The 13,738-nt window shown below is 42.1% G+C and overlaps 1 protein-coding gene across 4 annotated transcripts in view; it reads right to left on the bottom strand.

Annotated features, from left to right (window-relative positions):
* The window catches only part of GPC6 (glypican 6), a 1,178,567-nt gene that overhangs the window by 27,573 nt on the left and 1,137,256 nt on the right, over positions 1-13,738 (bottom strand). For all 4 annotated transcript variants that reach the window (XM_002713000.5, XM_051850542.2, XM_070048691.1 and 1 more), the window contains one exon: positions 2,754-2,890. In XM_002713000.5, the coding sequence (XP_002713046.1) occupies positions 2,754-2,890 (137 nt within the window). The remainder of the gene's footprint in view (positions 1-2,753; positions 2,891-13,738) is intronic.

Here is a 13,738-nt window from a genome sequence, read left to right on the forward strand (position 1 = left end):
ATGTTATCTTTTTTATAGGTGGATTCTTCAGTTTAAATAGTTTTGTAGAATTTTTCTGTGTGAAAAACTTCTTGCATGTGTTTTTATACCAATCCTATTTGGATGAAAAGCAAGCTTAAATTCAATTAAATTCTTTGTTGATTATCTATGTACAGGTTAGCAAGTATATTGTTATATATTATACAGTTATAATATTGATTCCTGCCTAGTGGAAGAATAAAAAGGAACTAAAGGAAACCATGAAATTATAATTTTTCAATGAGAATATAATTTGAGCTCCAAATTTTTGACAGCCTCATCTTTTTCATAATACACTTTTTGCATCATGAAAGATACACCATATTGGGTTAAATTCTTGAATATTCCTGTAAAGGATTTTGTTGGATTGTACTTGGTCATTTCCTCCACCTGTGTAAATTCCATCTTCCCATTTATCTCAGGATAAAATTCAAATCTGGTCCCCAAGTTCTGATCCAGTCCTAACTGTACCTGTGTGGCTCTTTGCTAAACCTACAATCCAGTTGCATGATTCTTGAGGTTTCAAAAGCCACTGTCCTCTCTCCAGCCACTGCTCCTTTTCATGTGTTGACCCTATTGCTTTGTTTAGCGTGTAATCCACAGAGCCTTGCACGGAGGGAGTGCTTAATACTATTGCTGATGGGATGACAGACTGAACAGACCATGTGGGTCCACTACATGTCTTTTTTTTTTTTTTTTTTGACAGGCAGAGTAGACAGAGAGACAGAGAGAAGGTCTTCCTTTGCCGTTGGTTCACCCTCCAGTGGCCGCCGCGGCTGGTGCGCTGCGTCAGGCACATCGCGCTGATCCGAAGCCAGGAGCCAGGTGCTTCCCCTGGTCTCCCATGGGGTGCAGGGCCCAAGCACTTGGGCCATCCTCCACTGCACTCCCGGGCCACAGCAGAGAGCTGGCCTGGAAGAGGGGCAACCGGGACAGAATCCGGTGCCCCGACCAGGACTAGAACCCGGTGTGCCAGTGCTGCAAGGCGGAGGATTAGCTTAGTGAGCCGCGGCGCCGGCCGCACTACATGTCATATAGCTAAGGATCTGTTTCATTTCTTCTCCTAGATTCGGGAGGGCAGTGTTCAACTGCTGTTTAAGAGGCAGGGTATTACCAGTCTTTGGGAGAGTTCCAGCTTTCATGTTTGTGAATTGGATGACTCTGGACTAACCCTTTACCCAGTCTGAATTCCTCATTTGCCCAGTGAGGAACTTGGCTGAGCCATCTGGTCTTCTAAATATCTACTTTCCGTGATGTTTATGTTCTTGTTCATTTTCTGGGTGACTTTTAGTCCCTTCTTGTAATCCCAACCTTGACCATTCTTTAGTTTGTAAGAAATTGTGAATGAGATAATATCCTACAAGTTATATGACAATCTGTGTGAATGCAGTGCCCAACATAGCCTTCATTTTTGCTAAGGCTAAATGGTCAGCACAGGTGGGCAACAGGGCAGCTCAGTCAAGCACTTTGTTCATAGGGCCAGCTGCTCATCCTTCATGGTGTCTTTTTGAACACTCATTGGAGAAGACACATTAGAAGCTGATAATTCAGTTGAATTTATTAGACAAAGGTGTCCTTCCTAAAATGCCAGACACTGATTAAATACCAAGTAGTTTTGAGTAGCTTGTTGTTAATATTGGGGGTTTCCTTCTGTATTCTTATTGAAGATTTTGATATTGGTATCTTAGACAACTTGAAGTGCCTATAGCTTTTTCTGTAGCTTTCATCATGCTAAGCTCTTTCTGGTATGGTTACTGATATCACTACTAATCGATGCTAAATAAATGCAATTCAGCAGTGTAAGAAATAACATGTACTGTGCTCTCCACTTGCATTTCATGCTTACCTGTAGCAATTTCTTACGAACTTAATCTTTAGGTACCTTCTGGTTTCATATGCTTGAAATCACCCAATGAGATACCAGAATAGACTCCCCTCTTAGCTTCTCCACCTGCTGGCCAATCCCCAAAGATTCCTTGAGTCCAATTTACCAGCTGCTTCACCCACCTGCAGTCCCACTCACGTCCAGCAAATTCTTCTCATTTCCTGCCCTGCCTGCCAGCTCCCAGCTAGTTCCGCTGTCCAACTTCTCCACCCTATGAAACCCGGGCCAAGCTCATTTTGGAGCTGAATCAACAAATTCAGAAAGTCGATTTCCAGTGGCTGTAGCATTGGTCACAGAGCAGAACCATGAAAACAGTTATCTCTTATCAGGAATTTCCATGGGGCTTCCTAATGTGTGGGATACCTACCCTAGTTTTCCCTAAGCCATTCTCTCTTACCTTTCCAGTGAACACAGTAGCTTTTTTTTTTCTCCAAGGGTGAAAAAAATTGCAGTTGATTTTTCATTTCCTGTTTAACTTACAATAAAAAAATTTCAGCCCTGCAAATTTAACTGTGGCTAAAAATAGTTCTGCTATCTTACAGTCATTAAGCGAACATAAAAGGGCTCTTTGCGATCTCAGGGTATGTGTAAGCTGGCATCTGTCACCATTCCTCGGTCCGTCCTCATCCAGAGGCGACATTCAGGGCAAGGATTCCACGCTTAATGGCACCTTGAGAGTAAGTGCTCCCGGGTGCCCATCAAACCTGTCACTCTCAACAGCTGTCGCCAAGTGGCGAGGTGTCCCTCCACCCTCCGTTGCTTTTTGCATAAACAGATCTGCCGAATCGAGCCAGGAGCGTCTTCCAGGCTGGATGCGCTCAGCCCTGGCCATGCCCGCAGTCACCCTCACCTGGCTTTGCTGTGCCCATTCCAGCATTCCTCTTCATTGGAAGTGCCCGCGGTCACGCTGTCGTCTTTGCAGATGGTGTAGGGCAACGCCGACCAGACCTTTTTAGAGAGCTTCAGTTTCTCTTTTATGTCTGTGACCTGATCAAGAAAGGAAGGAGAGTGAGTGAAAATCCCCCTGAGGATGCGGCACAGCGGAAGGACACAGAAGCCGTGATGAGAGGAACGTGGGGTCTCTGCCCCTTTTTAGATAACTGCGCTGCCGGGTTTGTTGTCTCTCCACTCCCCAAGCGCTGCTCCCTTAGACTGCCTCTGACTTCTGGGAGGGAGCTCCCAGGTAATTGGCTTTTTGCTTTCCATTTTTCTCTTCTTCCACACTTGGAATTAAAACTTCTAGCGCATCACCCCTGGCTTTGGGCCCCTCTCCCACTGAGAGCCCCTCTTGCTAACACCCCGAGTATATACTCTAATTTGTCTGGATGTCAGATCAATGCACCAAAACAGTGCACCCGGAGATAAAGCATTTTCCCCAGGACTACTTGTTTTAGCAAGAAATGAATGTTTTCACTATTTCAGCTACTGTAATCCCTGCTCTAGTACAATGGACAGGCTTACATAGACCGCACCCACCTGGGTGGGAAACCACATCCACCCAGCATTCTGTGGCACCAAAGGAGAAGAAGCATCATTCTAAATATGGGGATGTATACTTTCTCAGCCCAGAGAATGGACAGCCCAGAGCGAGTTAGCACTAGCACCTCCTGTCTTCCCAGGCCCAGCACTGACTGTATCTGGGGAAATGGTAGAGAGAGGGCTCCAATACCATGTGGCTTCATAATGAAGACCTGAGTTCATGCAATCATAACCCCGCTTTGCCATTTTGTCTATGCAAACATTCAGGAGTCTATGGATGAATATGATGTATGTGCTGTGGCTTGTGTCTTTCCAGATTCCTATGTGGGAATCCTAACCCCAAGTGCTCAGAATATGATCTTATTTTGAGATAAGGTCTTGCCAGAAGTGAGCCCAATGAAGGTGGGCCCTAACTCAGTACAACTGGTATCCTTGTCAAAAAGGGAAATCAGGACAGGTAGTCAAGCATGTAAGGAACACGACGTGAAGAGACTCAGGACGAAGATGGCCCCCTGGAAGCCAAGGAGATGGGCCTGGACTAGACCCCTCCCTCACAGCCCTCAGAAGTGACCCACCCTGCTGACACTGTGAGCTCACGCAACCAGTCCCCAGATTGGTGAGACAATATGTTCTATCGGTTTAAGTCATCCCATTTGTGGCCTTTTGTCACAGCATCCCCTATAAACTAAGACAAAAGCAAAAAATGCAGGGGGAACATGGTGGAGAACAGGATGTCCAGGTGCCTCCATGGATTTCTTACTAGTTGCCCAAGGGAAAATGGGCATTTTACATGCAGGAACTTGGCAAACTTTCACCTTCTCCAAGTAACCGAGCCATGGAACAAACTGATCCTGTGTACCTCTTGGTGGATACATCACTAAAGCAACTGGAAACTCACACCCCAAATCTAGTCATGAGAGCACATCAGACAAAAGCAAACCCAGGGTCATTCTCAAAAGTAGCCAGTCCACATGCCTCAGAAACGGAAGTCATGAAAGACAAGAGAAGCTTGAGAAGTTCCCCTGATGAAAACCAAGAGCTGTGCTATCCAAATGCCCCACATGATTCTGAATTGAGATCAGAAAAATAATTTCCATAAAGAAATGGTGGGCAAAATGTGCTTACTGCTCCTGTATTAGATACTAGGATGATATCGGTGTTAATTTCCTGAGCCTGAGTTCGTACTGTGGTAATGTAGGAAAAGAACATATTCTTAGGAGACACACACTGGGCTACTTAGGACTAAAGGAGTGTGATTTCCACAAATTATACTGGCACAGTAATAAATAAATTATATGTATAGAGACAGAAAATTTTTGATAATTAGCAAATTAGGTGGAAAGTATACAGTTCTTCAAAAAATACAATTTATAATAAGTTGGATTATTTTTCCAAAATAAAACATTGGAAAAAGACCATCATATTAATCTTTTAAAAATTGAGAGACTGAGAGAGAAAGAGAGAGAGAGAGAGAGAGATCCATTGATCCCACCCTCTGGGTCACTCCCTAAATGTCCACATGGTCCAAAGTTAGGCCAGAGCAGAGATCTCAATCCAGGTCTCCCACATGGGTGGCAAGCACTGTCACTTGAGCTGTCACCATTGCTTCCCAGGGTCCTGCATTAACAGGATGCTGGGATCAAGAGCTGGAGTCAGGAGTTGAACCCAGGTACTCTGATGTGGGAGGTGGGCATCCTGCCTGGTATCTTAACAGCTAGGCCAAATGCCTGTCCACTCACATCTGATTTGTTGTACTTGATGTCCACAGCTTCCATGGCCATTCATACCCTTTTCAACTCACACCCCAGAGAAAGCAATGGGCATTAACATATTTATGTGTAGTTCTGAAAATGATCACCATTTTCAGGATTGCAATACTGGCAGTCTCACGCTGTCCCATAATAAAGCACACAAGGAATGAACATTCTTTTTTCATGTTCATTTCATTCTAAAATCCCACCATTATGCTGTAGGAATCTAAGCCAAATACACATTTTGAGACTCAGAGAATAAGTATAATTGTATGATGTCCCATAGGTATCTCCTACTTTAAACTGTGAGTGTTGTGCTACTTATTTTTTTTTAAGTCAAAGTCAAGCATTGTCTTCTTGCAGGTACACTTTCTCACCTTCCAGTTAGATTCAGATTCAGCCCTCTGCATTGCACAGTGCTCTGTTCATAATCTTTAGAACCAATTGCTCCAAACTCTGATACTGGGCTTACTTTTCTGATTTTCTTTCGGGCAGCATGCTTCTTGATGGCAGGGATGAGGCTGTAACTTGTCTTCATCCTCTGTGCTTAGTGTGGATTGAATGACCGAACATTCAAGTTCATCTGGAACTTAAGAGGATTCCAGTATCCTGAAATGGCAGTGCTGAAAACGCAAAGTCCTGGGGAAGCCAGGAGGAGTTCCTCACACAGGTCTCAGCACACGGTAGTTACTCAGTAAATGTTGATGGAGATAATGGGTTTCATCGTCCCATTCTGTTACAAGGTTATAGACAGCATTCATAACGCTACAGTTGGGGGTCACCATAATACGTGCTCTTCATCTCAGAAGGGATGAGAGGAGCCTGGGGGCTTTTATTTTGCAAGTGAGGAGCCCTCCCCATGATGGATGTGTGGGTCCTCTCTGAGTGCTCCCCATGGTTCATTTTATAATCAGAACCTGTTCCCACTGGCATTTCGGTAGCTGTGCATTTTCATTGTACAATTGAAGGCGATAACAGCAAAGGAGCAGTGAGAAATGTAAATGCTGTTTTAACATTCTGCATGGAGACACTGGCCAATTCACCTCCAGACTGTGATGGTGCACCAGACAGCTGAACAAATGGACGCTATTAGCCAGCGGTTAAGAACACGCCTTTGATTCTCAAGTAGGTCCAAATGACTGCAGTTTATTTTTCTACATCAGGAAAGTTTTTAAATTCTCATACCATTTAGAAATACTTTCTCATTTTATTTATTTTTTGATTTGTGAATAATTGATGCAACTGCTTTGCTGTAGCTCCAGACCTAACTTTTTTTTTTTCTGGAAATTTAAGTGTAAACAACTGAGAGCTGAGCTTTATGTGAATAAGCACTCTTAGTACAAATATGCTACTGACATTAACAGTGAGCCTTAATTCATTAATAACACGGATTATTAATTATCTGATGGGAGCAAAGACCTACCATCCCATACAAAATCTGCAACAGTTTCCTTTCTCTGCTTCCTAAAACAACTATTCTAGAAGTTAACTTTCATCAATACTTACAAGTGCTGTTTGCTGTTGGGTCAATAGGACATTTGTAATTCTGTAATATTAGTGATATCAGTGATACATAAGTATTAATATTTTTCATCTGTGCTGTTTTTCTGAAAGTTAAGCAACTTTTGTTACACTACAAGAATCTGATCCTAAAATATACCATTGAGGTTCACGGGGAAAACATGAGCCTTCTTCTAGGACTTATCTTGATTTTATTCTGATATCTGGCAGTTTCAAATACTGGCTTCGGTACAGACACATGCCCTGTACTGACATGGCACCATTCTCATACCCATCCTCACAAAACTGTCAAATTAGATAAAAAAAAGAGGAAGATGACAAGGTGGAATAATGGCTAAAAACACAGTGATTAATGAAAATAAGGAACAGAAAGATAACTTATCCAAGCTCTCTTATTTGACATCTCCATTTAAAAAGTAATGAACAGTAAGGTATATTACATGTTTTTTAAAAAGCTAGAAGAAAGGATTTTGAATCTTTTCACTACAAAGACATGACAGGTGTTTGAGAAGATAGGAGATAGGCATGTTTGGCTTTAGTTGAACATTATATAATGTATATATGAATCAAATCACGTGGTACCCCATAAATATATCCAATTTTTATTTATCAGTTTACAAAATGGAAGGAATCTTGTCCTAAATATTTAACTTGAATCTCATAAACAGATTTCTTCTAGTTTACAGGAAATACTAGGCATGATGGGATTGCAAATGATAGAACACCATGAGTAGATGATCAGACACACCCAGTAAATGAGATATCATAGTAGTATAGGACTACTGACTAACTCTTTAAACAAGGGAAAGTAAGTAAATGAATTTAAAAAATGGAGGAAGACTGTTCTAGAAGAAACGAAACTCCAGAAACACAACACCTAAATGCCATGGTAGACATGTACTGAATCCTGGACTTGGAGCTGGCGTGCCAGCTATGAGATACAATTTTGAGATAATTGGAAAATTCTGATTTCAAAATAGGAAATAGTGGATATTATTGCATTACTGTTGCTTTCCTTAAGTGTGGTCATGATATTGTGATTGTGCAGTAGACTGTTACTGCTTTTAAGAGATGTATGCTGAAATAATTGCCAGGGTGTTTTTTGCTTACTTGAAAATAATGCAAAGTCAACTGCTACTGCTTCAACATGATTTTTATTTTATGTTTTCTCAACCATTTTGGTATTGTTTGAAAAATTAAAAAATGAAAAGTTGGGGAAGAAATACGACGTTCCTGTCAAGACACATGGCTTTTAAGAGCCTTGCTGGATTCAGCATGGGGCAGTAATCGGCTCAAAGAAATGGGAGTTTTCATTGAGCAAAAACACATTCAATCTTCACAACTCTGCTGAAATATTATCATTATGTCCTTTGTGCAACTGGGAGATAGGGGCTTAGAGAGGCTACAAAACTTGCAGCACATCTAGTAAATGGTGGAGATGAGATTCAAATTCAAATGCAGACTTGGGAATCATTACTCTCAACTGCTAGGCTTAATAGTGTCACTGCTTACAGCTATGGTCTTCAAAGAGTGAGGGTTGGATTGGTGGAGCCTCTCTGGGGTATGCAGAAGATTCCATGTGATTTAGAATGAAAATGTTAGAATTTCTATTCCTTCTTTTTAAATATAAAAATATAAAAAAGGAATGAAATTTTCCCAAGATTTAATCTAATGATTGATATTGCAGTCAGTCTGTGTGGTGATGGCCATTTCTCAATTATTGGGTAGCAAGAATCAGACTTCCACAGTGGGGAGGGGCTGTATCGTAACCCCCATCTCCACTAGCTTGCTGCTGGTGTGTTGCAACAACATACGTGCTGGTTAAATGTATTTATGGATTAGCCTGTGTAGCTTGAATTAATCCATTCATTGGAACAGTGACTTAAAAAGTGACTTTTGAAAAGAAACCTTGGATTTCTTTCATTGCAAACAATGCAAGCACAAGCAAACAATAATAAAACAGCAGGCATAATATTTCTCTGCCTCTAGGTTACATCTGCAACATTACAAAGTGAAAATAATAAAGACTCTTTGCTTTATCTTTATCTCAGACTTCACAAGTCTCTCTATTTGCTTAAATATCCTGAGGTATGGAATATGTGAGTTCAGTGGTACTAACATGCTGGATGTATAAATAATTATAAATACCCTGAGTGTCTATGATCCTGAATTTTCTTCAGATAAAGGGACAAGACTAAAACAATTTTGAGATGCCTAGTGTGTAGCACAGGGACTCACACAGTATATTTTGAATCAGTGACTTAGCAAGCAAAAATTCAGTAATGTTCAGTGAATCAGTTTATTGAGACAAGGAAGTGTAATACATTTCAGGGAGTGCCAATACACTGGTTAAAAAAGAAAAAGGCTTTTGTTGCTAGTGTTCCTTCACTAAGGGCTGATTATGAGGCTTTTATAGGTCAGGATTTATGCTAGACTCTGAGAAAACATATACCTTGTGCATCGTTGGTGCCCTTGAAGGATTCACGGTTGCACAGTCGAGTGCAGGTAAACACAGAGCAAAGCTTACTGTCTGTGTAGGCAAAAGGTGACGGAAGCACTGATACCAGTTTGTCTGAAAAATCTCATTTCTGGAGAACAACATAATCCCTCCTATACAAGTAGGGCTTGCTTGATATTTGCCCTTGGAAGACTGCTGCACACTGCCATGGGAATAATTAGGAGGCAGGGCAATTAGTAATTTCTGTCCAGAGGGATTATAAACAAAAAGGCACATCCTGTGCTCCCCAGTTGCCCTCTCCCAGTTCGGGATGCTTTCCTGAAGAGGCTGTGAGCCTGGGCTGAGCCTCTGAGAGTCATGTCTCTGAGGAGCAGCTGTACTTCCTCAGCTCTCAGGGACCAAATGCTCTAGAGCATTTGGCTTCAGTAGACGTAGAGTTTCAGTAGACAGTGCTTCGAGTGTACCAGGGGCTGATAAATATTTGGTGAGTGAATTTATACATGAACAGCATTGGTGATCACCTGCTAAGAGAAGTAAGATTTAAAAAATGATCGATTATCTGCCAGCTACTGCCTTCTGGGCTTTCCTTTGGAGAGTAAGGACGTTGGATGACATGGCAAATACAGTATTTTTCCTTGGCCTGATTAGCCCCAGAGCAAGGAGGGGACCTCAGGCAACCCCTCGCATCCTCCAGGTAGGAGTCCAGGCTCCTGGCATCCCAGTGTCATTTCCCATGTAATTTACACAGGTCTGATGGAACAACCTCAGAGACCTCAAGAGCAATCTTTGCTTGGGGAAAAAGCATAATAATTTAACTAAAAATGGAATGAATCTCAGAGTCCTTGCAATCCTTATAAACACATACTCTTTCCAGTACCTTCCCTTTGGTGTTCTAAGAAAGAGCCCTGTTGAATTATGATTTGGGATGTTTGTGAACTCTGTTAGTACGTTTTTCTCTTACAGATTTAACTTTTTTTTTCATCTATTGGTCCACTCCTTAAAGCATGTAATGGCCTACACTGAACCAGGCTGAAACCAGGAGTCACAGGAGCTCCCTGTGACTCCCACATGAGTGGAGGGGCCCACAAATTTAAATCATCATCTGCTACCTCCCAGTATTCATATTAGCAGGAAACTGGATCAGAAGCAGAGCGAGGACTCACAACCAGGTGCTCCAACATGGGATACAGTTGTCCTAAGAGGCAAGTCAATCACTGCACCAAACACCTGCCCAGTCCACCTATGTGGATTATTTGACTTCCTCCTGCAGGAAATAATGTCTGTGGCTGACTCCTCACCCGTCCAAGGCCCAAAGTTTGTCCATCCTGGATTTTTTATTTTGTCTCGATTTTCCCTGGGTAGCCATCCTGAGGCCACCAGCTATTCTCCCTCAACCATCCTTGGGCCAGAATCCACTTTGCTGGCTATTTGTACACCCCTGGTCCCATGCTCTATCTGCTTAGGACTTCAGAGCAATTCCAATGGCCTGTTTCATCTGCATGAAAACATAATGTAATGGGATGTAAATAATATATACTATATCTTTAGGAAAAAAGACGATTAATATTTAAGAGGCTATGCACTAAATAAAACATATTGAGGGAAAAAACAATGTGAATATTTCATAGGCTGAAGGTCATTTGTTAGCTTGGGAAAACAATCTGCTTAAAGAAATGAAGGCAGCTTGGTTTTTACCTCTTGGACCCCTCCAATTTATTCGGTCAAGTTAAGGCAAACTCATGATGCAGAAAAGCATTTTTGCGAAGTGAGAGTTTAGTACCCCAGTCTGGGGGACAGTGACCTCATCCCGCATGACTCCAGAGGACAGTGATCTGTTTGTTCTTAAAGCACCAAGCTGTCCAATCCCCAGTGCAAGCCTGCCTCAGGATTCGAGTCACGCGTTCTCCTTCAGTGATCAAACAAGGTGTGGGGATGTACCTCTTCACAGCTCCTCTCACTCACTTGAAAACACACAGTCTAAAGGAGAGTATTTGAAGTGCCTCTGCCTCAGATGGAATACCAATTTTTCTGATGTGGCCAAATACGCGTACGGACAGTCTCCCTAGAAGTGGGGTCGCAGATGCCGTGGAGCTTAGTGAGGACGCTGAAGGCACAACACATACGTAATCAATTGCTCCATTTTTGTTGGAGCCTGGACTCAAATCCATGCCTTCTAATAATGGCTTTTAGCACTCTGCTTGCTAGAACACGAGTTTTCCATTTATTTTAACTTTGTGAGCTCTTTAGTGTTGTTTCTTATGTCTCAGACTGTCCCTATCAACATGGCAGTGTTTGGGAGAGGTTCTGCGATGGTTGGTGGAGAAATTGCTTGTAATGTGCTTTCTTCTGGTGGAATTTCTAAACAAGTCTTAAGAATGACAGCAGGATTCTGTTCAATCCAGCTTTTCAATGGACTTAAAGCAGACTTTGCCTGCATAATGTGCCCAGCACTCCACTGAGTCCTCGAGTCAATATGCAACCTAAAACTCGTCCCACATTCTGGGCTTTATCATACATTTCCAGGGAATTCAATCACAACTTCCAGTCTGCTACCATTTGACATAGTTTTCCTCCTGTGGTGTGGTACTTTTTAACATTACTCCCTGAGGAGACACACACGCCTGCATTTTGTAGGAAAAAACTAAGAAGGATAAAAAACCCAGTAGGAAGTGAGAGAATCTTTGAGGGTTCAAAAAGAAAATGCTAAGTTTTGTTTAATTTCTCAAGGAATTGGGAATTGGAAAATTTATGGAGTGTGAAGGATTCCCTTCTGGCCTCAGGTTTGGGGAGTCTTAGCTGGATGCTCCCACTGCATAAAGGGCTTGACCTTGCAAAGACAGATGGAGCTTTTTCTGACAAAACTCTGGTCCTTAAAGTGAAATAAATATGGGAAACAGAAATATCTTGCTGTGATGTTTAGGTCCTATTTTGGCAGCAGATTTTAAGAAAACAACTTTTCAAATCTTCATGTTTGAAACTACTGTTCCGATTGTCTATCATTCCCTAAGGTATTACATTAGTGGCAAGTAAGTGTAGCAAGCATTCTATGTGTCCTTGAGAGATGACGCAGTCTGACATTGAACTAGTGTCTATTGAATTCAACAGTGAAAAGAAAAAGACAGGAAATCATATGGTCTTTGAAAATCAGACTATATCTTTGCATGATAGGTATCTAAGTTGCAATACTATTTACTTCTAAAGATGCTGAAAAATAGAAATGACTTTAAGGTGTGGTTTTATTTTTTAATCATGGAATAAGAATCTCAGCAGAGCTCCCAGTGTCTAAAGCTTCTAGAACATTCTTGACAGTGACTCACCTGCACTCCATTTAAATATTCCAGTGACCCATATCAGTGTCTAATGAAAGAGGATGTGGCATTTGCTAAAGCAGGTGACTACCCCTGCCTGGACAGTTTTGGGGGTCTTCATGGACAAACTGACCACACAACATGGGCATACTCCCGTCCCTCCCCTGCTAGTGGCATTGTCACTGGGCCCCTGACTTCTTTTTCTTGCTTAACTTTATTCCTTCACAACCTGTAGAGCTGGTTTCAGACTCCATGAGTGAATGCTGTTTTTCCATGCCCATCTCCTTTTGAATCATTTCTGACCTTGGGCATGTGCAGTCTTCACTCACTCTCTGTTGCTGGCTTTGGAGACTAGCTCTGGCCTCCGTAGTGGCTAAATTTGGCCTCCATCATTTCTTAGACATTATTTTATCTGTGTAGATGCAGACGTTCCTAAGGAGCTTGCCTTCATCTATAGCATGAATTGCAACAAGTGCTAATTCTATATGAAGCTATTAGATATGCAGTCTTTATAATGCTGGATGGGGGAGGTCTCAGGTGAAGTCTAAGAGGAAGAGAATGGATTATTTCTAGCAATTCGTATACTTAAAAACTCACCCTTCTTCCATTCTGTTATCATAGGGAATGAAGACTTTTGGAGTTCTTCACAGTTTGAAAAACAGATTTCTTTATTTTAAAGATTTACTTACTTGAAAGACAGAGTTAGAGAGAGAGAGAGAGAGAGAGAGATCTTCCATCTGTTGGTTCACACCTGAAATGGCCACAACAGCTCATCTGGGCCAAGCTGAAACCAGGAGCTGGGAGCTCTATTTTAATCTCCACATGAGTGGCAAGGGCCCAAGCACTTGGGCCATTTTCTGTTGCTTTCCTGCGCACATTGGCAGGAAGCTGGGTCAAAAGCCAGGCAGCTGGGACACAGCACTCCCGTGTGGTGCTAGTATCACCAGGAGTGGCTGAACCCACTGTGCCACAACATCAGCCTGAAGAAGCAGATTTATTTACTTTTCCTGAGTTTCCTGGCAGAGCCAACAGGATCATGGCAGTGGCGTGGGACTGACCCCTTTGAATGTGTCTCATCTGGAAATTACCATTCTTTCAGAAAACTGCCAGAAGGAGTGTGTATATTTAGTAGTCCAATTTCACAAATGTGAAAAAGATTGATGTTCTGAACATCTAGTCTTGCTGAAACATTCTGATTCTTTGCTATTATTTCAGATGTACACCCTCTTCCTAGGGGCTTTGGAGAGGTTCAGAAAGTCCACATGTTGCCTAACTTCTGTCTACCTGTAATTGAAATACACAGGATTCTAACAGCTCA

This window comes from Oryctolagus cuniculus, chromosome 9 (assembly GCF_964237555.1).
Source record: "Oryctolagus cuniculus chromosome 9, mOryCun1.1, whole genome shotgun sequence".
NCBI lineage: Eukaryota > Metazoa > Chordata > Mammalia > Lagomorpha > Leporidae > Oryctolagus > Oryctolagus cuniculus.